This window comes from Patiria miniata, unplaced genomic scaffold (genome assembly GCF_015706575.1).
Source record: "Patiria miniata isolate m_02_andy unplaced genomic scaffold, ASM1570657v1 HiC_scaffold_18, whole genome shotgun sequence".
Taxonomy (NCBI): domain Eukaryota; kingdom Metazoa; phylum Echinodermata; class Asteroidea; order Valvatida; family Asterinidae; genus Patiria; species Patiria miniata.
The window spans coordinates 6,523,432-6,548,629 of record NW_024037056.1 but is presented as its reverse complement, the minus strand read 5'-3'; the positions used below and the strand labels follow the sequence as shown (position 1 = coordinate 6,548,629).

The 25,198-nt window shown below is 40.4% G+C and overlaps 2 protein-coding genes across 5 annotated transcripts; one reads left to right on the top strand and one right to left on the bottom strand.

Annotated features, from left to right (window-relative positions):
- The first annotated feature begins 1,966 nt into the window (after positions 1-1,966).
- Positions 1,967-18,129, top strand: LOC119724432 (androgen-induced gene 1 protein-like). 4 transcript variants are annotated; one of them, XM_038195489.1, is made up of 6 exons: positions 1,967-2,193; positions 8,735-8,872; positions 9,987-10,088; positions 12,906-13,021; positions 14,371-14,522; positions 17,224-18,129. In XM_038195489.1, exons 1-6 carry the CDS (start codon positions 1,999-2,001, stop codon positions 17,265-17,267), a joined length of 747 nt encoding a protein of 248 aa, XP_038051417.1. In that variant the 5' UTR covers positions 1,967-1,998; the 3' UTR covers positions 17,268-18,129. The 4 variants fall into 4 exon arrangements, with proteins under 4 accessions (XP_038051417.1, XP_038051415.1, XP_038051419.1 ...); XM_038195487.1 differs by lacking the exon at positions 1,967-2,193 and adding an exon at positions 4,273-4,622; XM_038195491.1 differs by lacking the exon at positions 1,967-2,193 and adding an exon at positions 5,033-5,350.
- A 3,573-nt stretch (positions 18,130-21,702) lies between these two features.
- LOC119725138 (melatonin receptor type 1B-B-like) lies at positions 21,703-23,288 on the bottom strand. Its single transcript, XM_038196499.1, has one exon. It carries the CDS (start codon positions 23,266-23,268, stop codon positions 22,174-22,176), a length of 1,095 nt encoding a protein of 364 aa, XP_038052427.1. The 5' UTR covers positions 23,269-23,288; the 3' UTR covers positions 21,703-22,173.
- Positions 23,289-25,198: the final 1,910 nt, after the last annotated feature.

The window sequence follows — 25,198 nt, the reverse complement described above, 5'->3', positions numbered from 1 at the left end:
AAAAAAAATGGTCTCTCTACATAAACTTGGTAAAAGAACAAAAAGAGCAAGATGGACAACGTATTTATAAATTTTGTTCCTCGTCATATATAGTTTAAAGCGAAATGAACGGGACCATTATTCTTTTCGTCCACTTTCACACCGACGGCAGGTTCCCCTTTTTCTGAGCAAGTGCCCCTTTTTGGTGCCCCCCCCCCTTAAGGCGTTCCGCCGCCCCCGGCAGGAATCCTAATAGAAGAGATGTTTGGTTGTCATGGATACTGTATACAGAGTCTGCTATAGTCTTGAGGATAGTAAAGATGTTACAATACATCAAGAAATGTAATTTAAAGGGTTAGTGGAATGGATTTTTCTTTGGAACACATTTTGTACAACTGGCTACTACTCTTAAAATGAATAAAAACTATTTGAAATCCCTTTTTTATTCATTTCATTGAAAAGTACACTTCTTTAAATATATGCTTTTCCGGACAACTGAGGGCGCTGTGTCTGTGATGTCATTTCAGGAAGACACTGCTCACTTTTCCGGTTTTCCGTTTTTGGTTTTGTGAACCCAAACTTTTGCTAATTGAAAACATAAATTGTAAGAAAAGTTTGCTCATTGGCTTACTGCCATGTACTGGCACAAACGCCAAAGAAAAAAATTATGAACAGCAAAACATCAACAATTCTGGCAACTTTTAATGAGATAGCTGTAACATTGGGGTTTCTGCCTGAAATGACATCACACTTTTGCTCATGAATATGGAAATTCGCATCAGCATAGAAAACCAAAAAGGCGCTAAAGCACCCTTGAAAAAGGCAAAATGAAAATTGAAAATAAGGTTAAAGTGGGACACAAAGGTTCCTTTTCAAGGATTGCATAAAAAAAAAACACATTCACGGGCCCTTAAATATGATCAAAATTTCAAAGCTGGATTGCTTATAAAGATTATTTTGTCAGTATTGTGGCAAGGGGTCAGTGGTCAGATACATTGTATGGTCAATATGGAATCATCATCCATGGACAGTTTTGTGCGTGACTAAACCCTGATGTAACTGAACTCTTCCCCCGGAATATAAACAGCAAAGAAAAACTATCATTCATTTCGTTTGTTTACTTTTTCCACGGTTTACGTACGGTTCTAACAAAATGAGCTTCAATAAAAAACCCTTTTCTGTCCCCATTCATATTCAGATTGGACAGAGGAGATATCAACCTAATAAGGCGATCCTGGAAAATTACGTACAGGAGGCTAATCCGGTTTATAGGCAGATCAATAGAGGTCACAAGAGGGCGCTATCTAGCAACAACCAATTCACAATGATAATAATGGTTGCGGTGCATATGCGGTGGATAATCGGAAATTCTCTTTTCGAAGGAAGTACTTTGCACACATAAAAAACACAATCCCCCTTTTTTTCAAAGTGTTATACTCCCTTATGTGACTCTTAAATTTTAATCGGTCACATAGATCACGCTTTACAAAAACTTATATAGAAATGCATGGAACTTGAGTGTTACTTCGTGAAAACGAAAATTGTCACTTTTGCGCAAAAGTTGCCATGGATACTTAGCGTAACTATTAAAGTAAAGCTCTTGAAGCTTTGAAACTTCGTGCAATGGTAGGCCTTGATGAATAATGTTTAAAAATCCCAAAAACTGGAAATCGAAAAAAATATGGTTTAACACGGTAGAGTGTTACTTCGTGGTGTCGGTGACGAATATGACTGAGCAATAATTTCACAGGGACGAATATTACGTTAGATATGGCATCGGTTCTCATTTACGTTTTTGCAAAAGAGCTGGTTTCTATCGAATTTTATGCTCCGATGATTTTTGTAACCCCAGCATATAGTACAGCTGGTCCATATTATACAGTACGTGCATTGGGTTACGTGCTGGTTCGTATTATCATTAAATAGAACGACTGTCGGCCCCATAAACTGGGTAGATTTGCATGCGTTGTAAGAATCATCCTTAAAGTACACATCTGCATAATCATACGGATCGACATCATGGCATCATCTCCAGTCGTCATGTTACCCATTCACTTTGTTCTGCTCAGTTTCTACGTCTTCGTTTTCGTTTATGACATCAACGTGTCCACACCACGCTTTATGAGGAGCGGCCACGTCAACCCCGACATACTAGAGAAATTTGGGACTTCGTACCTACTTCACAAAGCCCTGGCACTCACGTATTGGGACATGGTAAGTTTAACCTAGTTTTCCAATATATTGACAGGTGGTCTGCTACAGTTATACTCAATACTTGTTATGCCTTTCGTTGGCATCATGAAGTCTAATATTCAAATTGCATTGTAGTCCAAAACACCGCGTCAAATTGTGTTCGCAATAGACCATGCGTAAACGTTCCACCAAATCGAAGCGCAGCAACAGGGCCAATAGACCAACTATGGCATGGCTGAAAAGAGCATGGCATGTATTCGTATTTGGTCTGAACCTGTTCGCAATTGGGTATAATTTCGCAGTATGTACCCCTGTTTTAATGAAGAGCAAACTTTTAAATAGTGATATCCTTGAGATGTTCGGTGGATCGATAGCGTACAAGTTTATCTACATCACCATTTGGAATTCGGTAAGATCGATTCAAATTTCTTTTTCTCATCCAGTTTTTAAGTTCATTGCTTTCTTCTGGTTGTTTTGTTTGTTAAATTTGTCAAATATATCATGACACCAAAATATGCTACGTTAAGTTGCTAACTGAAGTTAATTGATTATATTTTTTTAGCAAATCGCAAATTCTGCATTTTTAAATGCATTGTGTAGTTCATTCTGTTGTGTTCAAGCCTTGATCAAAATTAATGTGAGTAAAAAATAGGAAAAGTTTTTCGTGTTTTTTTTATAAACAATACATGCATACAATGTATCGTAAATAAACGAAATACTATTTCATGAGAGAGGAACCAGTTATAGAGTCTGCTTTGCGATAGCAAGGTAATTCATGGCACAAGAAAATGTGCAAATCATGCCAGCCCTGCATCCTGATCATTAATATGTCAATAATCGAGGTCGCGAGGGCAAAGTCCATATTTCTGCTGGTACTTATTAATTTCAATTCACTATACCTATCCAAAATGATAATCAAAAATTAACGTAACACGTTCAGCCTGTTGATATAACGTTTGTGTCAATTCAACTGTTGTAATCTACCGTAGATTCCGGGAAGAGTTTAAACAGGGCCGTCGCTAGAGGGGGTGTGTGACACCCCCATTCAAAATTTATGTTGGCAAATCCATAAATGTTGTCGGCAAATGTGTAACAAGAATTGTTTGAGGCAAACTCCTTGTGATTTTCATGCGAAGCAAATAACAGCTGCATGAGTGCCAATCATAAGCAATGGACATTTGGTTGGTAATCCGGTTTTAGCCCAGGAAGAATTTTCATGCTAAGCAACATTTTGTGCCTTAGCACTACCATGAAATTTGCCCCAGCAGGTCCGAAGTCTAGGTTATAAGAGAGATGCGTGGATCGGGCCCTGCTAAGCACAAAAAAATTGCTTAGCACAACAAAGTCTTGCTTAGTAAAAGCAGGTTACTGAGCCAAAACTCAATGTGATTTTCATGCTAAGCAAACCAGAGCTGAATACCAATCACAAACAATATACATCACGTGGAGTTTTGACTGGTAAGCTGCTTTTATAATGCCAGACTTTTTTGTGCTGAGCAATTTTTTGTGCTTAGCAGCGCATTGAAATGGGCCCCAGCACAGGTCCGAAGTCTAAGCTAAGAGATCGAGAGATACGTGAATGGAGCCAAACATGCACTACCGGTGTAGCATGAATTTAGGTTTATGAAATACGGACTCATTGGTGGTATTGCACATGCGCATGCATAGATAATTAGGAGAGGGACTGGTCACGTGAGAGGGTTTAACCAATAAAAGGAAAAGGGAAAAAGAGTCCGATGTTCATACGAGTCCAATTTTCATATGACACCGGTACCCCAGCTGATACCACTTTCCAAATCCGACATCAACTACTGAATAGTTCATTATAGGCGAAAGGAAGTTATGACATTGTTTTTCCTCGGTCAATGGCAAAATGTAATACTAGATTGTGAATCTAACTGACATAAACACTTTTCACATTTCTGATTATTCACAAGCTGAAATACGTCGGTGAAGAGCAAAACCCAATTTTGACACTTCTGATTACTATATATCCCTCGTCGTTAACGTTACGCAACCAAATCCCCGTACAATGTACTATCAATAATCTGCACTTTGATAAAAATGGATAAAAACCTCACGTCCTGTCACTGCTGAATGTGAGTGCTGTATCAATGAACGAGGGGATACGTATGTTTATTCCCATGCAATTTCCGATTTGATCCGAATAATTTTGCGCAATCTTCGAGCAACGAAACTGCGAAGTGTACAACATGGGGAAGGCCAGGTTTAACAACAATCCAAGCCAGCGATCTGACGTGTCAGTCACATGGCTGCAGGCCGTACACCACTTCGCAGTATTTTCCCTCTACTCGTTTGGAACCGTTTACGATGCGACGCAGACTTTTCCTGTGTACATGAAGAGCAAGTACGTGAACCCAAAGATTTCTGCCATGAGCAATGGATCGGTACTGAAACACAAATCGTTGCATCTCACATCGTGGTGTGCGGTAAGAAACCACAAGATTATCTGGTAAATATATGGTGAAGCTTACGTCATTTTGAATTCCACGTGTACTAGCTTTGTTATTTTTGATTGACTGCGCAATTAGCATGGCAAACCTGCTGACAAGCATGTTCACAAATAAACCAATATTTGCAAAGATGCAAACCACTTTTATCAACTCTGAAATCTGCTTTTCCGTTCGTCGATGCTTAGAGCGCAATTCATCTGTGTAAAGCTGTAACAAAATAATTACTGTTTTCCGAATAAAGACAATCACGTGGATAAGGCAAGGTACAACGACGTCAGATAACCATAAGACAGATAACCATAATAATTCCCAACGTTAATCAGTTTGCATTCCGAATTGTACGTGATCATAATACGAAGATAACCATCTAGCCTTTGGCACTGCAGAGCTTCATGTATAGTTTCTGACTGGTTATGATTTTAGCAAGGCTGTTTTGGGAGTTTTATCGAACATTAAGATGAATACAACAAGAAAATCTTCCACCCTATCAGACAAGGCCTCCTCGTGGATTGGCCAAGACTGTTGTGCACTTCGTGCACGTCTTTCATCTGTTGGCATTCTCATTGTACGCCTACGAATTGAAATATGATATCACGGTTACAACGCCAGTGTTCATAAGGAGCAAATACATGGACCCTGATATCGTCAAGTTCTTTGATGGCTCTGCGGTTTATAAGTGTATGTATCTCACGAGTTGGTGTGCGGTAAGTGGAGCTTTAAGATTTAGAATTCTGTTGAGAGATTTAGTTGGTCACTCCGACCAGTACACCAGTCATGTAATTAAGTTGCTGGAAATGACGCCAGCAGATATAGATGTGCAACTTTTACTGCGTGTATTTATAATCATCCCCTAATTTCGGGCGGCCCTTAGGGGCGCCCTTTTATTTGTCTCCTCTAACGCTTTGAAAGAGCAAAAGTTTTACCCAAGAATTGAAATTCCATCCAGTTCTAATATTCCTTTTCATAGATACGGAGTTTATAACCGACTCCACTCAAAATTATGAGAAAGGTTATGCGGACGTAATACGCGTGATTTTCCGATTTTATTTTGAAGTGCGCAGAGAATTAACACTTAAATGCGCCCAAAAATGCGAACATAATTCAATGGCAAATGTTTAATTTGATATGTGAGTGAAGTTTAATTAACGTTTATCAAACATGTTCTACTTTTTTTTCAATTTTTAACAAAGAAATTTTTACATGTTCAAAATTCCAGGATATTGAGGAAGGCTTCCGTATATCGCCCAATCTCCGGACACCACTATACAGTCGGGCTAAATTTCATGACTTAAAATTATTCAACAGGTTTTTCATAGCAATTTTTATCAAGGTAGTAGTACCATAATTATACATGAATTAATATGAAGTTTCATGAGCAAAGTGGTTGGAAACAATGCCTGGGTTTTAGGGGAAAATTCGAAGTAACTTAACATGTTAAAGCACCAGTTCATAAACTTCCCACTTACCGGTTTTTACCGCTAGGGAGCGCCCTTCACCGAGACCGCTAAAAACTTGACCGCCAACAATCCAGTCGAAAACCATTCATTCTACATTTTTACGCTCACCGTAGTTGGACGGAAAACTTCCCTGTATTATCCTCGACATCCTTGGCGTGGGTCCACACAGTTTTCAAGTATTAAATTAGGATAATTACATTTTTAACTCCAAACTCGTGGCGCTCGTGTGTACTTTGCCCAGGGGCGCCAAAAACTTTGGTAGTGATAGAATTCGAATACAACATTCCAATTTCGATTCTCTTGGCGAGCAATAATCGATTCCAAAACACGTTTTAATAGCCCACCCACGAAGGCCACGATCAAGATAACCAAACAACACATATACACGCAAATACCCCTGAACTACTAATTAAATTGAATAAATCATCTGATTCATTATTCATTCCTAATTGCACTCAGAATTAGAATTCAGAAAATCGATTACCAAAGACTCGGCTATAATTTCGATACTCAACTTACAAATAATCGTATTCGTTTGAATTGACTATTTTTATTCAACAAACATGGCGGCCGCCGGTGGAATGCTCGTGCTCAGCACAATCCTCAGTTTTCTGGGACTCGTTCTGTACAGTTATGGGTTATTTTACAATACTGCTTATGTGAATCCATCAATGGACGCGTATTTTAAGAAGATAGGTGTAGCCAGTTCCAGAGGAGATAAGTATGGGATGACGAAATTCCTCACAATGTGGAATATGGTGAGTCATGTGAGTTGACTTGAGCGTGTGCGGCAAAAACTGCCATGTCACTTGCCGTGCATGCATAAAATGCTGCATGCTGATGCGGCATTGTCTTCACAGTCGCTGATCAGCCATGATCACAGACTCTGTGGCAAGTTTTCTCGTTGTTTTTGGATAGTGACAGTAGTGAGCTGTGCGTTGTGTCCAGATATTTTGTGTTGTTGATCATGACTCAATGCTAATCATCATCATGCGCATGTGGATGTTGGTTTTTGGTTTGGGGAAAAAACACGAAGTGGCTATCGTTACGGCAGCCGTTGTTTAGCGCCCTCTACGATACTTTTTTGATACGCACGCAGGTATAAAATTATTTGTTTCCCCACGCTTTAGCGAGCAGTGCGACAGCTCAGTCGATAGAGAATAGGATTTTGGGAGCAACTATAGAATGCAGGGCCACGCCGGAGCAAGGTTTTTTATTTTGCTTGGAGGCGTGGATGGATAGGAGTAATAGATATGCAAACCTGCAAAAAGTGCAAAGTAGCGAATGCACTTGTCTTCTAAGCTTCTCATGAAGGATCGGAAGGGAGGGCGTGCTTGTAAATGTGTTGGGGGCACGGTACGGATCGGAGTCGCGGAGTGGCGGAGGCACGGAGTCGTGGAGTCGCGGAGACGCGGGGCACTGGAGTGGCGGAGGCGCGGAGTCGCAGAGACGCGCGCCGATAGAGGGCGCAATTCTCGGCGGAATTTTGTTGAGAACGAAGCATCCGTATCCATTTTAAATGGGCTCGCAAATTAGGAAGGGAGGAGGGCGACGGGGCACTGTCTGGAGTGGCGGAGTCGCAGAGACTCGCGCCGATAGAGGGCGCAATTCTTGGCGGAATTTTTTTGAGAACGAAGCATCCGTATCCATTTTAAATGGGCTCGCAAATTAGGAAGGGAGGAGGGCGACGGGGCACTGTCTGGAGTGGCGGAGGGCGCAATTCTCGGAGATATCGACTGCGGCTCCACGACTCCACGATCGATTTTCCGAGGTAGGTCGACTGCGGCTCCACGCAGCCGTACGGAGGCGCGGATGTAGAGTAAAGTGGCCCTGCATTCTATAGTTGTACCGGATTTTGCACCGCGAGGTTGCGGGTTCTCATCTCAGTTTTGCACTCGAATTTTTTTCTAACCTGAGGCTTTGGAGGATTTTTTTTAAAAGGGAAATAAAGTCCGAATTTCATAACGTTCAAATTCACTTTTTTCCTTCTAATTTTATATTCTCTTCTCATGTTTTTATAAAAGTTGCAGTACTACCGTAACGATTGAAAATGGGTAATGCGTAATTACGGCTGCCGTAACGATAGCCACTGCGAAAAAAAAAATGTCGCAACCTGACGCCACTCCTGCGATTGTGTACAAAGTCTATGGAGAGTTAAGAACATTTTCCAAGTATTTCCTAACAAAATTGGAAATGTTTCTCAGTCCCAGATTCATGTGTTATCATCATTTTTGCAATGGATAACTTTCATTGAAAGGATTGAAGATATATCCCTCAGGTTCCAACATTCTTTCCAATTTTTGTTGGCTAAAGAGTGAATATTGGCCTGGTTTAGGGAAAGAATGTTGCAACCTGACGTCACTTTTTCTTGATATATAATCTCAATGAACATGATGAAGGTCATTAATTGTAAAAAAAAAATATACGACATGAATCTAGGAATAAGAAACATTGCCAAGTTTGTTAGAAAATACTAAGTGGGGTCAGGTTGCAACATTCTTTCCTGGTTGTGTTTTGCATGTTTATCTGCCCCTACATTGTTTGTAAGTTCTCAGTCTAAGTTTATTCCAATGCAAAGTAAAGTAAAGACAAAACTAGAAAATCTTTTCTTCTTTTTTTCACTGTCTCCAGGTTTTTCAGTTGACGTATTTCTTCATATGCTGCGTCAGCGATCTAGTCGCCAGCTCAGGAGCTCACAGTCCGTTAACTCGGAAGATTGCAGCATTCAGGGATTGGTTCTTGGCTGCAGTAGCATTCCCAATAGGAACTGTGAGTGTCTTCAACTTTGATCAAAACCTGCATGCATCTTTCACTTGGTGTACATTTAGTTTCATAGTTCACTATCGAAGTGCAGGAAGATCGCCTAAGGCCAGTCGTTAGCACAGCAATGGGATCATGCTTATGCAAACATGGCTAATACCATAGAGCTATATTAAATTACTAGAGCGCTAACTCCTCATTCTTGAGCATGGAGACGCTTTGAAGCTGCTCTGGGGGCAGACATTTTGATTTTATGTGCGTGTTTGTACAACACAATCAAAATAGATGGATTGAATTTTTAAAAGTGCACTCTAAATGCAACGCGCAAGTAGAACTTAAGCGCGTCATGACGGTTCAAAAAGCGTCACGGCGAAAAGCATCTGCAGCGGAGGGGCGCGCATGCGTTGTGCTGTTTACGTGGAGCAAAATGGAATGCTCATTTGCTGATCGTGCGTTTCAGTTTAGGGCGTATCGGCTTCGATGACGCACCGGTATGAAATACAAACGCAGATATGCAAATAGCCGTACAAAAGCCGTACAAAATTTTGAGTTTTACTTTTTACATCGAGTTAGCCCTCTAGTCATTTAATACATGTATAGCTCTATGGCTAATACTCACTTTGGACTCATGTATTTTCTGAGTATTTTTGTGTACATGTACAGTAGTTTCATCAGAAAATTAGACAAAACCTACAGCGTCGACTTCTATTTGTAAGATTACAGTCCACGCACGGTCACGGTGTGAAATAGTTGACCATCGTGGTGTCTTTGCTTGACCAGATTTCAAAGGATTTGACTTTGCTTCGATTACATGTGCAGTGGTTGCCTCATTTGTGGCCAGCTCCATCAGTAGGATAAGCCCAGGGACCTTTGGTCGCTATTGCGTAACACTTCGATAGTGAATAAAATGCTGTCCAAATCACATTTGACTTGTCTTAGTCCTCCCAAGTCCAAAATTTGTTACGCAACAAAAATTTCGACTTCAGTTCGACTGAAGTTCACGGACAAAACAGGACTGTCTGACCCCTTGTCATCAAGTCTAGAGGAATTGGGAAGGGCAGGGTAAATGAACAAGCTCCAGTACATGTTTGTCTTACCCTTGTTTTATTTCATCCTTGTGCAGCTTGTGGTGACAGTGTTTTGGGGACTCTGGGCGATAGACCGAGAGCTGATATTCCCAAAAATACTTGACGAGTTCTTTCCAGCTTGGCTCAATCATGTCATGGTAAGAAGTAATCCGAAAATTTGGGACTCTCAACTGTGTACAGTGTATGAGAGTCCCAAAACTTAAGGTATTGAAAACATGCAAAACAAGAAAATAGACTGGCACCTAAAACAACCAGTCCAACACAGCTTCAGAACTGCATCAATCAACCATAGCCATGCCAAAGGAATTCAAGAAACTTGTGGCATGAAGCGGGAACTAGTCTCAATTTGCTACACATTTCTCCATAGTCAGCCACCAGACTATTGACACTGAATGAAGAGGTCAGTCTTTTCAAATAGTTGGACCATGGATGGACATGTACCAGTCTAGTATTTAGCCCCATTTTGAAATCACTTGACTTCCCTCTCATGTGCAAAATATTGAAGAAAAGTCTCCTTTAAAAATTGAGTCTGCAAACTTGGTTGGTGAACTACTGAGGACATTTTCTTTGCCCCAGTGGATTTTTTGGAGAAATTTACTGGCTAAACTGTGAGTAAAGTGGGCCTGATTTAGTTGTCCATGCTTCAGAGCACTCCAGAGCCCTGTCTGGGTAAGAAGGAGGCACAGATATTCATCTTTAGCTAGGGGGTATTTGTCTTTTGATTTGTTGGGGTTTTTTTTTGGGGGGGGGGGGGTAGTGTTAGGGGTGGGGTAGGGTTGTTTTGTTCTGTTGCGTCATCATTAATGGCCATGCCCCAAACCTGTTGGTTACGGGAACTTTCCATATGGGAGACCAAATATTCAGTTGTTGGAGCTGCAACTTCGTGCCGCTCCGGTCAAAAGTTGGGTGCAGAGTGCGGCACTTAAATATCAATACGGAGTGTTTTGTAGTAAGTATTTTCATAACTAGCTGGACTATTGATGATTTTGTTAAATTGATTTTCTTTAATTTTGATCATCAAATATGCAATAATGATGTCTGAGGGACTGAATAATGTGTCTATTGTTGGGCACTAGGTGCTAGATGAATTTGACTTTTAATGTTTATATTTATTTCAGCTAATTGTTAGGTATAATTTTGAACGCTAAATTTAAAGCAATTATTATGCTCTCTGTTTTTAAAATAAAATTTGTTTCATACTGTGCAATGAGAATAAACATGCATGAACTTAAAATGTGATTAAAATTATCAATTTTAGTGTTCGCATCGTGTTTTATTGTATTATTGCTCCTACTGGGACCCATGGGAGATCAGTTCTGATAAAAGGACTGAATGGGCCACCCAGTATGGGCTCCGTGCGCCGACAAAAGAGGGCGCCCTTTTACCTAGCAACGACGTCCCATGGGCAGAACATTTCGCTGGTTAACGCACACCGTTCCTTGTGTGTGACGCACGTACACCAGGGGATTTGTACTACATGTATGTCCAAGCAGTGGCCGCGGTTTGCGGCAAATGAATTGCAGTCCAACAAGATGGCGTCGGTCGGTCACCCCCAGCTGTACTCTCTTTGCCGGTGAGGGGGTACTTGTGAACGGAGCGGATAAAGAAGAAATCAATAAATAAATAAATAAATTGTCAAGGGCTTAAACCTGCTAAAAGGATCTTTATAGATACAAGGAATTGCCGTCGACAAAAAAGTCTCCGTTAACAAATAAAGTGGCACCTGACAATAAAACGCTGCATTGTTATGATAAAATATCATCACAGTTGTGTGTGTACAACATGCGCGTAGTTTTTTGTTTTCGAATATTCAGACTGGCAAAAAGCTATTCAAATGTCAGTTAATGATCAAATATTCGGAATATTCGGGACAGCAAGGTAGTCTTTGATTAGTCGTCTGGTTTGTCACTTTTTTCAAGACTTTGGCTCGACTTCAAGCTCATGAGTTGTTTTTTTTAGGTCGACAGATGTTGTATCTTGGTTCACCATCATAACCTTTTGGCACTTTTGCTTTAAACAAAAATAAGTTAAGCCGAGTAAAAAAAAAAAGTTTCTCGTCCGGGTTTTTGAAAAATAGGAGGAAGAGGGGCTTTTTATTTTTTATTTTTTTATTTTTTTCAAGATGGCCACCATTTTAAAATTTGCTGCAACTGTTGGTGTTTCCACTGTTCAAAGACACTTTTAAAATGAAAGACAAGTTGTACAAGAGAACTGAACATATTTAAAGTGTCCTTTAGAGTTGTATTGGTCTACCAATACCAACAGTTTTAGATGCATTTGCTTTAACCGCCAAAAGTCGCGAGCGAATTCTTTAAACACATGCTCCAGCGTGAGCTAGTCTCATACCGGTTGCATTCTGGCTTTGAAGTCAGCATTTACCGCATACAATACGGCAGACAGATTCCGGTTGAATTTTCAAACGACTGTAGTCTAAAACTATCAATAGACATGCATGTATGTAGTCTGGTTCCCTAGACCTGACAATTATTCCTGACGCTCACGTCTCAGCCTCGACTCCATGGGCGCGTAGATTCATCAGGAATAGTCAGAATCTTTTGGTCTGGGAACCAAGTGGGTGAGTTGTGAACTCGCCATGCTCGCACCGTCGCAGGGGTAGCGATCACACGTCGATTTTATGTGGTGTACAAAGTGACCGACAGAGTCTATACTGAAAACTTCGACTCACATATTTCGCAAGTATTTATTTTCCGATGAATTTGTAGACTTTTTCAGTGTTTTTACTGCATTTTTCAAAAATAAAAAATAATAAAAAAATCCAGGCGGCTTCCAAAAAGGAAGCGGGCGGGGACGAGAAACTTGGTTTTTTTTTACTTTGCCTTATAAATGCAATTTCTCCTTAAATCTATGCAAAGTAAAGGAACAAACGTATTGAAAAAGCTTATACCTTGTAGATTTATCAAGTTGCAATATTTGATTGCTTTCGTCCTCTATAGCATACAACAGTGCTACCAATTCTGCTCCTTGATATGTTCCTGGTCAGACACCGATACCCCTCCAAGCTGACTGGAATACTTGGTCTAGCTGTCGTAGCCCTGTCGTATCTCTCATGGTGAGTGTAGATGAGATTCTTTGACAGGAGAATACAGTAGTTGTAGTTAGTAAATTTCACCACGACGATCACAAGTTTCGTCCGCAGTATCATAAGTCAGTCCGTAAGCCCAGTCACAAGGGTATGAACAAAAAGAAAGGAATGCCTCTGTCACTATTTAATTCGGGCGATTCACAATGCAGTGCGCCACCAAGAGTTTGCCACGGAGAGTCCATTTTTCAAGTTTACGGTCGACAAAACATGGCCCATTTGAATGAGTTTCGGTAGACAACTTGAGCTAATATGTCATAGATTGGGGCATAGCGTTCTGCCGCCTTACAAAAAAAACACCATATTGATAACAAGAAAAGAAATAGGCAAACAGATCCTCTAATCATACACTTACGAAACCACTGACTGAAAAAAACTAACAATTTCAAATGTCCCGCGCTGCAAATTTGTTGACCATCTCCCACAATGCACTGGGAAAATGAACTCTCGGTGGCAAACTCTTGGTGGCGCACTGCATTGTGAATCGCCCGAATTGAATCACGGATCCTCAACACAAGGACAAACGACTTCCCCAAATTTCTGGTTAGAGGCGTGATATGGCACTTGCGTTTCGTGCGTGCGCGAAACTAGGCGCACGACTGCAGTCTTTCAGTGGTCAAATTTCTGTCAGTACGCCAGCTGTTGCCATCATGGCGCGCGCATTGATCTACATGTTCTGTTCGTTGTTCTATGCACAGACGTGGCATATCATGCATGTAGACAAACCGTTCCTTACATTTTGTAGACAAGCTCAGATGAGTCTTTATCCTTGTGTAGAGGATCGGTGATTGAATACATGTAGCTTGCGACTTGGCTTAGGACTTGAAACCTCGTTTTTAAAGCTAAAAATATTCAACTAAGTCCTTTTGAAGGCCCGTCTTTTCAAAAAAAAAGTGGATTTTTTAATTATATTGTTTGCCTAACCAGGGTTGTTTGTAAAGATATTGTGTACTACAGTTGTTGACAGTTGTTGAAACAAGTATTCTTCTGTGTCATTTTCTTTTTGTTCCAAACAGTCAGAATTCACAATAAATTGGTTTTTTTTGGACGAAACAGGTTTTAGGGTCATTGCGTTTAAATGGTGATATTCTTTGAACGGATTAAGCAATTTCAATAATTTTTTCATCTACATTTAAAAGTAGCTTACATGTATGAAATTGGCTTTCCAGTCATTATTATTTTTGGTACTATATATATTTTTTTTCAATATGAAATATATGCTAGATATTTTGTTTCAATGTGAAATATATTTTTGGGGGTTTGGGTTCCGCTTTTTTGGACTCACCCTGTATATACTTTTGTTTTTATTCACCTTGTAGGATTTTGTGGCTTGGTTTTGTAGCCGACATCTGGGTCTATCCTTTCCTGAAAGTCATGGAAGGTCCAGTCTTTGTTGGTTTTATCCTCACAACATCTGTTCTTCTTCTCGGGATGTACCTTGTTGGTGAAAAGGTCTCCAAAGTTTTCTGGCGTAAGTATTAAGTTTTACTCGACGTTCCCATATGTTAATTTTGACCAGTCCCTAATACTGAATGAATGTGCATGCAACTGTGTCAATACCTCACCACAGTTGGAATATGATCTAACTTATGGCAAATCACATGTTCCCTTTGACCGGCTGATAGATACTCTCTCCGACACCTCCATGTAATAACACCTTGAAATCGTGTCCAGGGCCAGTGCCGAAGTTGCCTTTTTACTGGCCGAGGTGCCCCTAAAAAAAAAAAAATTTCTTCATGACACGTTTTGCCTTGCCCCATATTTACCTTGGCCGTCGTGCCCTTTTTGTATGGGCGTCGCCAGGATTTTTTCTAGAGGGGGGCAAAACATATTTTTCCCCAAAAATCTTGTATTTCTCGACATATTCTCGATTTATCAGTTTAAGAGGGGGGCAGGGACATTTTGCCCCCCCCCCCCCCCACCCATTAAATTTACACCACTATGACTTTGCGCCTCTTGTTCTTTTCTTTTCTCTCTTTTTTTTTTTTTTTTTTTTTTTTTTGCCTTTCCAGGGGGGCAAGCACCCCCCTTGCCCTCCTCGCGACGCCCATGCCTTTTTGTGATAAACATCCATAAGCCTATTACAGCCACTACAATCCTTGATTTCAGTTGTTTTCCCAACACATTGGCATTGTATTTCGATGTCATGCCAGCCCGATCGGTTGTCTTAAAATCTCGCTGAATCAATCCCACACATACACGCGGCCACGCACTCTTGTTTTTTCTATACTCCCGAGGACAATGCTTTGTGTTTCCCTTTGTCCCTGTAATATAACACTCTCCCATAGAGTAAGCACACGAACCTACTACAGAGGACCGTTTTGAACAAAGGACCTAACGCTTGAGGACTGAAAGGATCTGTTGTTCTCCCTTTGTGTGTCGGTCCTCAGGGGTTATGTAGAACACGTACACATAAACGGTGTATGTAAGCACACACTGAATCGGGCTTCGCGATTCCCCCCTGTATGTATATGTACGTGGGTCTATCCACACTAACAGTTACAACTTATAGCTTTATGGGTGAGACATGGGAGGTGGATTTCAAAGCTAATTTTTGTTTTTTGAAGATTCCTGTCTTATCCGTGATTGCACTGATAACTAATTAGGCTGATTCACTGGATATGTAGGAAATTGCTCAGCCATCTTTAAAGGGAATGTACATCATTGGCTTTTGCTGTAATTTTCAGAAATGAACTATTTGAGGGGTTAGTATAATAGATCAAATATTGTTTAACTGACATGTTTGAAGTTTTGTGTTTGAAAATGCTTGAAAAACCAAGAAAACCAAAAATGTTTAAGTAGTCTGGTTCCCTGACTCCACTAAAGATAAAATGGATCAATTTATAGATGTCAGAAAATTGTAAGGTAAGGGAACCAGTCCAGCTGGCCTGCACCTGTTTATGATTATGTAACCAATAGCAAACAAAATTTGGACTGAAAAAAATTGTAAATTTTGAGCTGTAGTTGAAAAATAGTTAGGTTTTTCCAACGGTGGTCGGCCGACCATCGTTGGAAATGTATACAAAAATACCATTTTCTTGAAAATGACTTGACACCAGGTGCCATAATTTTACAGAATGCTTTAGACTGTCATTTACCAACATCCTAGTAAGGTGTTTTGTAAAGACTTGGTAGTTTTATTTTTCGATGTTTGCAAATGTTGTATATTCCCTTTAAGATGAAATGAAGGATAATGTTCATAACATGGACGGACACTCTTGATTCATACTATAGGTTCTTGTTATAATAAATCCAGCCCATGTTCCATTTAAATTACATATTCAATGAAGAGTTGTATCATTCAACATTAAAGCAACCTGTTAAGTATTTATGAAATTATGATGTGACTTGATACATGTTCATAACATGGACAGAAATTTGTGACACAATATCTGTCCCTGTTATGAGCATGAAGTCTTGAAGATGTGCCCACCCTATAGTTTAAAATACCTCGAGGATTAACCTGAGATTGGCCAGTGGCAATGGGTAGCTTTACATTAGGAACAAATTTGGGATAATTGATGTATTTTACATGTATATACATGTACTGCTTTCTACCACTTGAAAATGAAATGTCTGTCCATGTTATGAACAGATGAATGTTAAATCTTGAAGATAATCCCCTGTAATTTCTCAAAACCTGAGAAATTTATCAAACTTGTTGGTGGGCAATGTGGACAGACAGACGTACATGTACACGTACCACAAACTTAATCTAGTCCAGTTCCGTAGTGTGCCGATACTTCAAGCAGTGTCACTACCGCTGCAGAAATAAATGTCTGTATTCGTACAGACACATACCAGCAGGAGTACGTACGGCAGATCTACGTACGAGCAAATGTTTGGGTTGACAATATGAACAGAAAACCCCTAAAATGAAGAGTGTGTTCCTGAAGTGACATCACAGCAACGTCGCCCTCTGTTGAAAGAAAAGGAATGGAATATTTTAAATGTTTAAAAAAAGTGGACTTCATAAAGATTTTAACCAAAAAAAGGAATGTCTCATAGTTTTCATACATTTCGGAGGAATGGATTTTTGCACAAAATAAGTTCCAGAGCAAACTTCATGTCGTAGACCCTTTAAGGCGAGCATTCAAACACCGAAACAAAGATACAACAGAAGTAATGGATGATAAAAGTTAATGTGTTCAATTTTTTTGCTTTGTTTGCAGGTGGCCACACAGACTACGACTTTGAGATGGCAAAGTTAGATTAATGGATGGCATTCCTAGACTGTTCTAAAACACTCCAGTCATTCATCAAAAATGAGCCGGTCTTCATCAACCGTCATATGACGGGCTGTCGACCAATAGGAATGGGTAAAGTGTCTTTGGTATTTATGAATATAATTTAATAGTTATAAGCATTGCAAAGTGTATACACAAAAAAATCATGAAAAGAGATTATTGTCAAACACACTTTAACATTGTAAACAACACTTTTCCAGGGAACAATCAACCAAGAAAATCAATGAAGCCATAAATATATTGTGCTAAAGTCTTTTATAATTTTATTTGCGGTTTGTGAAGATGAAGATATTTTGTGTGGAAAATATAGAAAATTTGAGGTGAAAATATGTTGTTGTTTTTTTACAATTTGTATTTTGTAAATTTAAGTTTGCGGGTGAGATTTTGCTTAGTACATTTAGTTCTGTGCTTGATGTAGACATAGTTAACACGCACACAGCAATCACTCTTTGGTAAATAGTGAAGTACATGTAGTAAGCATTGTGGTGATATCCTGAATGCCTTGGAGATGGTCAAGATATAATGCTTGAAACGTTGAACAATTTAGGGTTCCGTAAGACCACAGATCATGTAGCTTGTCAGTTAAGAGGAATAAATCATGCCAGAAATTGCGACAGTGGCCAGTTATCATTTAAAAATATATATATTTAAATCCAGTTTTTAAATTATTTCATTAAAATCTATTGAAAGAATATGTAATATTGACTAAGTGTCTGGAATTCAAACGATTATTTTATTTCCTAAAACATTAAATTATGAGCTTTGTTTGGTATTAGCAATAAAGTCTTAGGTTAATTTGTGCCTGTCTACAGGGCGAGTCAAAAAAAAAAACACGAAACCCATTTTTGTAATGAAGTTCTGCATGTAGCACTTTCAAAATCTAGGATATAAAGCCCAATTCAATAAGCTTTCCTTTAGTACAAGAATCATTCAAATGAAATCTCTCATGTACTTTTCAAGTTACAGAATTTTGAACACAAACACCGTTTTAAAGTTCTGTCCACGGATCACAAAAAGAAAGTGTTCTTTCAGCAAAACGTAAACAATTCACGCTCACCGCTTCATGTATGTGAATTGTTTTGTTTACTGATTCTTGTACTAAAAGAAAGCCTATTAATTGGGCTTTCATATCCTAGATTTGGAAAGTGCTACATGCAGAACTTCATTACAAAATTTGTCCCGACATATTTTGGTTTCCTTTTTTTTTACTCACACCCTGTATAAAGAAACCAAGAACCAACTTTTTAATAAAACAAAAGACGGATTTAGACACAAGATTGGTGCAAATATAATCTGAAACACCTTGGTATTATAATTTATTCACTGGTCTACTTGTGTTCTTTAAACAAATCATGAAGACATTTGATGACCCTCGTCATTTAGCTGGTTCCCATGCGTCACGCAAACAGTTATTACATGTCTGGAATGAACTACGCAAGTATCAAAAAACGTTAATCAAACTTTATGAATTTACATGTACTTCTTAGTTGTGTAAACTATTTTTTTAATTAAAGAGGTAGACAATTTTTTTTTAAATGTGATGAAAGCCAATTACAAGGTGACGGCTACGAAGAGAAATCAATGTAAGTAAAGATAAATAATGAAACTGTTAATACAGATTTAACATATAGCATCGTCCTCGCTTTCAGGCTACTAGTAACACGCCATTTTTGTTTTTACTTGATTTTAACAATTAAATTATTCAAAACATTGTTATAATAATTCACCTTGCTAGTCAGTTTCCCTTTGTGCTTCATATGAGCCAGGATGCTCAATGGTCGCCTAAACCCAGAAAATCATGTTTCTATGTAACTGCTCCACAGCTACCCTTGTGCCTCCCTTGAACCACAAAAACTGCAATTTTCGGGTATTTTCATGTCGAGCTACGAGCGACCTGTGCGTCCACTGAGCCACTTGCCTGCTTCCCCTGTGCTTCCCCTGTGCAACCTACGGCAACCAGCGCCGAATGGAGGCACAGCGGTCGCCACAGACATCGTTCAATGCACGCTCTTGGTCGGCCAAAGGAGGCACAAGGGAGGCAGAAGCATATCACCTAGACTGACGGTAAAATTTGCAACGGAGCGGATCTATTACGTGGCGACCATTGGCCGACCATTGTGCATCCATTCTGAGACCACGGCAATGCTTGTGCCTCCCTTCTGCCTCATTTGAGCCACCTTTGAGCAACCAACCTCCTCGGCGACCTTTGTGCGACTGTTTTGAACATGTTCAAACATGGCGTCCGTGGCGATGTCTGAACATCCTGTGTACCACCTTTGAACGACCTAGGCAACCATTCGGCCTCATTGGAGCCTCCAACGGCGACCTGGCCAGTTTTATGGTTGCACAAGGGAGGCCCAAAGGTCGCAGCCCTGTGTAAATGGGGTCTTAGCGCTCCTTAAACAAATATATTAACGAATTGGGGAACTGCTAACATAGGGCTGGATAGCTCAGTTGGTAGAGCACCAGAACGGTAATCCGGAGGTCGCAGGTTCAACCCCTGCACCAGTCAATTTCTTTGTTTAACTTTTCAAATCATTGTTATAATTCACCTTGTCAGTTTCCCTTTGTGGCTCATTTGAAAACAAATTAATTATCGACCTATCAGCTGACCATTAATTAATTACACAAAAATAGAATTATTTAATAGATAAAAGAAAGCTGCTTGCTTGTCACAGTATACAATGTACTGTCATTCTCTATCGAGTGACGCCCAACAGTTCCACCTTATAATAACAATACTTTTAGCCGAGAGTTCATCACTTTCAAAAACGTATATCCAGCTTTATAAAGTACCAATAAGTAAAATAAAGTATTTAAGCAAAACAAGTAACCGTTTTTGTGCAATTTTTGAGTAAGTTACATTTTTTGAAACCGACCGGACACTCCATTTCTGTTTATAAAATACACCTTGAACATAATTCATATCTCTGTGACTGATTTCTTAAAAGAAATTTGTTTTAATTTTAAACAATACCAGTGCACTACCGTCTCATGCAATATCGGTTCATATTATAAAATACAATTTCTTTATTTTATACACAATTATGTACTGTACACAGCTATATGTACAAAAATATGTTTAAAACTTTACGTTTGTACACAATTACGTTCAACTGCTGGTCATTTTAGGACTACATTATCATATCGCATATACCAGCGCCCTCAACTGCATTGCACAAGGCTCTCAACTTTTCAGACGTTCACAAAATGTATTTACATAACACGAAATTACACAATAGTTTTATGTATTTTACATTAGATCATTATTTCTGACCGCATTTTGATTAGGGCAAAAAATAAATGTGTGCTTGGCCAGTTTTAAGCACTATGTTTAAGACCGGTTGGAGACTTGATGCTGATAATTACCCGAGCCGAAGGCGAGGGTGTTTATCCGAATCCATAATCCAACCGGTCTTAAATATAGTGTTTAATACCGGGCAAGCACATACATGTATTTATATTCCCATTCATAAATATCTTCTCGGTCAAAAAAATCAAAACTATTCGGTCCAAAAGTCAAAACAAGTAAAAAAATATATATATACATTTCCAACGATTTTGTTAAGCAATTTTACTACATGTTTTTCGGGACACCCCGCTAGCTTTAATATGATATGGACCTCACGCGAGTTGACGTAAACAGCAACCTCGCCCCCAGGGTGTCGAGCAGTACGCGCCCACCACTACCTGCTCTCTCGCCCTGGTATTGGATCATTTGCATGTGCAAGATTTTTGCACACGTATGCAAATGAGGAACAGTCTGGTGCCTGGATATGCGTTACACATTAGCGTTTGTTTTTGTATGCGGTGTCTGGGGTAAAAACAGAGTCAATTCGTAGCAGCGCGAGCACGGCGTGAGTTACGAAAACACGATTTTTGAAATCAAACTGTTACGATCTTATCAAGACAACATGCAGTATCATATTTCATATTAATATGAGCAAGTTGGAAAGGAAATTAGTATATTCGAGAAGGCGTGGACGAATAATCGCGAAAACACGTACTGCACGTTGTGAATATATAGCACCAAGTACACGATAAAAATCCATTACTAGCCAATTGCGGTATCCAATCAGGATACAGGAAGAAAGTTTCCTATCCAGGGTTTACTATTGGAAACGCGGTTGGAAATAAAGTAAGCACTGGGGACGAGGTTGCGTAAACAGCTCCTTATATGGAGATTTTCGTGCGCGTCGCGCGTACTGCGCAATGTGGCGCAGAACGCATGTGCCGGTGTGCTGTGTATTTAGGACTATGAAACTGGCCCACTGGTAGTTTACACTTCATCGACTTCGCATTTAGTATTTGTGTTTACCTTCTTAGAGATAAGGCACTCTCCTGAAGACGGTCAGACCGGAACGTCGAGTTTATACCTCTGGTTCTTTTCAGAACCATTCTCTTAGTTGAGAAATTATTCCCACAAGGTGTTTTCGCAAACCTAGTATCTTCACCATGGTAAGCCTCAAAGTTTACTTAACATTAAAATCACTAGCAGTTATTAAAATCAGCAGTACATATATATACAAGGTCCCTAGCCCTCTGTCTGTTGTCTTAACTGGGCAACCCCGAAAATCCACAGGGGCGTGGCCACTTCAGTGACGGTATACGAGCCAAGTTTATGTCCAAATGGCAGGAATTGCAGTTTTTGCCCCTTTCAAGGGTCATAATTATTCTGAACCCGTCCTGGCTGATCAATAAAACATGAGTGATACCTGTAGAAGACTAGTCACAGCCATGTCTCGTCGAAAGATGAATCTCGAAATTCTGGGCCGGAGGCCTCCTAGCCTCAATAGATCAGCTTCAACGACTTGGACACATCTTTGTTGTTACGTTTCTTGATGATACCTCTTCAATATATTGAAAAATTCCTGTTCAACGGGTGCTGGTAGATTTCTCTTGGGGTCTCATCAAAACGGTGCTCTCTGTGTCCACGGCTCCGGGACTAACTCTTCTACCGCGCAAGCATCGACGAATCAGATAGCCGTAACCCTCCCTGAAGTGACGATTGGTGGCAGCATACAGTATCCCATTGATGCTACTGTTAGTGTGCGCCAAGATGACTGCAACCACGTACACGTCAGTTGGCCACAGATACTGCGTGTCTCCCAGTACCGTGATCGCATAAGGGGACCACATCACCAAAAACACGATCCAAATGGTGAACACCGACCGAAGTAAACGAATATCAGTGTTGCCGATCCGTGGCACGCGTTTTTGGGACTCCTTGCTGGTACCTGCCGGCCGCGTGGTACCCGAGACAGCTTTTGATACGGTCTGCACGTCGTTAGCCTTTCTGGCGTTGCGTTCAGCCTGCTTGACCACATAGATAATGCGAAGGTAGGAATAGCTCGTTACCACCAAGGGAAAGCCAAAGCCCCAGCCAATGAAGTATAGTGTGTAGGTGTAGGACTCGGTGTAATCGTAGGTGCACATCATGATTCGAGCATCGAATGCATGGGCTCCCCAACCCACAAGATTTGGTAAGTCAATCAGGAAACACAGGGTCCAAGTTACGGCCAGAATGAAGGGAATTGTGCGCCTGTTGTAGACTCTTGGGTACAATTTGCCGTGACAGATCCGCATGTAACGATTGAGACTGATGTGGCCGATATTCCACATCGAGCATGAGCATGACGTCACGCAGATCACGCCCACCATGTCGCACAACGCTTGTTGGGTGTCGAAGAATCTTCCATCGGTTGCGATTCCTACGATGGAAAAGGTGTCGACGAAGATCGTCACGCACATGTCGGCAATGGCCAAGTTAATGACGAACACATTGCCCAGAACTCGTAGGCGCCTATGCACAAGCACGGCGCCTATGACGAGCACGTTTCCAACTAAGCCCATACACAACATTATTATCGTGCAGATGAGGAATACGATGTTGATGGAAATCTCATCGCTGTTGTCTATGACGCCTTCGGCGGTGACGGTGACATCAACTGTAGGTTCGGTGATATCCATCTTGGCATTCACAAACAACTCCTCCAGTCACTGGAAAATAGAGAAATATATATAAAAATTATGCATTTGCGCCCTTGAGTGGGAAAAGTGACGCTTTTAAAGATGTTATAGGTGCATAGGGTGCCATTTACCTAGATTTTCAATACACCAGCACCTACGAAGGTGCATGTGCAGGATATACTTGTCATTTTTCCATGTGAAGGAGCCTATAGCGCCTACACCGGACGCACTGCGCATTGATTTGCGTTATTAGAATTAAGCTAGTCTAGTAACCTATGTAGGTGCTATACACTGTGCCTAATAAAATATTCCAACATAAAACACCGCACACTCATTGGAGGGGTCATAATTTTGAATCTGATCGTCTTATGATGGTGTCATTTACAAAAGACCTTTGGGAATTTTGTAGGCTACATTTTGATCCCCGTTTGCTACCAAAGACTGTCAATCGTCCAAGATTGACAACCGTTTATGAAAAATGATGCAGTTTGAAAAGTTACAAAATGTAAAGATTACGCGAAGAGAAATTGCTAAGCGTAGCCACACATGCCAGTAATTGGCCCCTATGGACTCCGTGCGCCGAAAAAGAGGGCGCCCTTTTACCTAGCAACAACGTCCTATGGGCGGGACATTTCGCTGGTTGACGCGCACCGTTCCTTGTGTGTGACGCACGTTCACCAGGGGATTTGTACTATGTATACGCAGTGGCCGTGCTTGCGCGGCAAATTAATTGCAGTCAGGCAAGATGGCGTCGGTCGGTCACCCCCAACTGTACTTTCTTTGCCGGTGAGGGGGTACTTGTGAACGGAGCGGATCGACCGCACAGTGCCCGAACAAAGCGCGGGTAATTCAATTCGCGTGCTCCCATGCATGCAAGCACTAGTGCGGTCGGTATTCCCTGCCGTTCGTTTAGGGCAGTGTGACATTATCGATCACGGAGCCATTCCCACTCGCGTACTCTTTAAATTTGCAACTTTTCAAACTGCATCATTTTTAATAAACCGTTGTCAATGTTGGACGATGTACGGTTGTTGGTAGCAAACTGGGTACCAGAATGAAGTTTACAACATTCACTAACGTTCTTATATAAAATAATATATGTGACGTTATCATTAAGACGATCAGATTCAAAATTATGACCGCTCGAATGAGCGTGGACTTTTTCTTCTCTGCGGTGTTTACTTAATTCCGAAATACTTGTATTTCCTGAATAAGTTTTATTTCTAAGCCATTGTAAATAACCGAACCAAGTTCTCGAAAATGAATGCGTGCGTGACTTAATCAAAAGAAAAACTCGATCATCTTCAAGGCTTGAAAACAATCAAGTCAGACGTGTGCTTCCAGCTGCCGCACATGTAACAACCTCGGTCCTTTCCAAGGTAAACAATGATAAATGCATTACCGTCCGTGACTGGGCTTTTGTCAATTTCCCCAGAGTTCCGGAGCTCATGTTCGCAAACAAATTCCATTCCTTCCAACCCTGGTAGATTAAATTATGGAACAACATCGCTCTTAAATCAGATCTGCAGGAGATAATGCACGGCTTAGAAGCGGACGCAAAAAAAGTCAAATCTTATAAAACCCAACGACTGGCTTTATCTGAGGATAATTGATGTGATCATCTAAGATTATAATAATCAAAATGATATCATCAAGTCATATGCGTTATTATGTTGGATGAACAAATGCCATAAACAATTCATTATGCATTACCGTATTACCGCAGTACCGTATTGTCATAGTACGAAATGGTACAAACACTTCAAAACCTTTCACAATGAAATAAAAACAAGAGCCACTTGGCGAGTTTTATTGCCAAAGTCGATGAATAACCTGTCTTGGACAAAACCGGAGCGAATATCAGTGACAGATTGAATGCCAACTCGATTGGCCAAACAAAAACCAATCCAGAACATTTACTCTTCGCCAA

Coding starts and splice junctions, on each gene's coding strand:
- LOC119724432 (XM_038195487.1), top strand. CDS start 4,386: ATGGGGAAGGCCAGGTTTAACAACAATCCAAGCCAGCGATCTGACGTG. Junction 4,623..8,734: donor ATCTCACATCGTGGTGTGCG/GTAAGAAACCAC, acceptor CACTGTCTCCAG/GTTTTTCAGTTGACGTATTT. Junction 10,089..12,905: donor CTTGGCTCAATCATGTCATG/GTAAGAAGTAAT, acceptor CGTCCTCTATAG/CATACAACAGTGCTACCAAT.
- LOC119725138 (XM_038196499.1), bottom strand. CDS start 23,268: ATGGATATCACCGAACCTACAGTTGATGTCACCGTCACCGCCGAAGGC.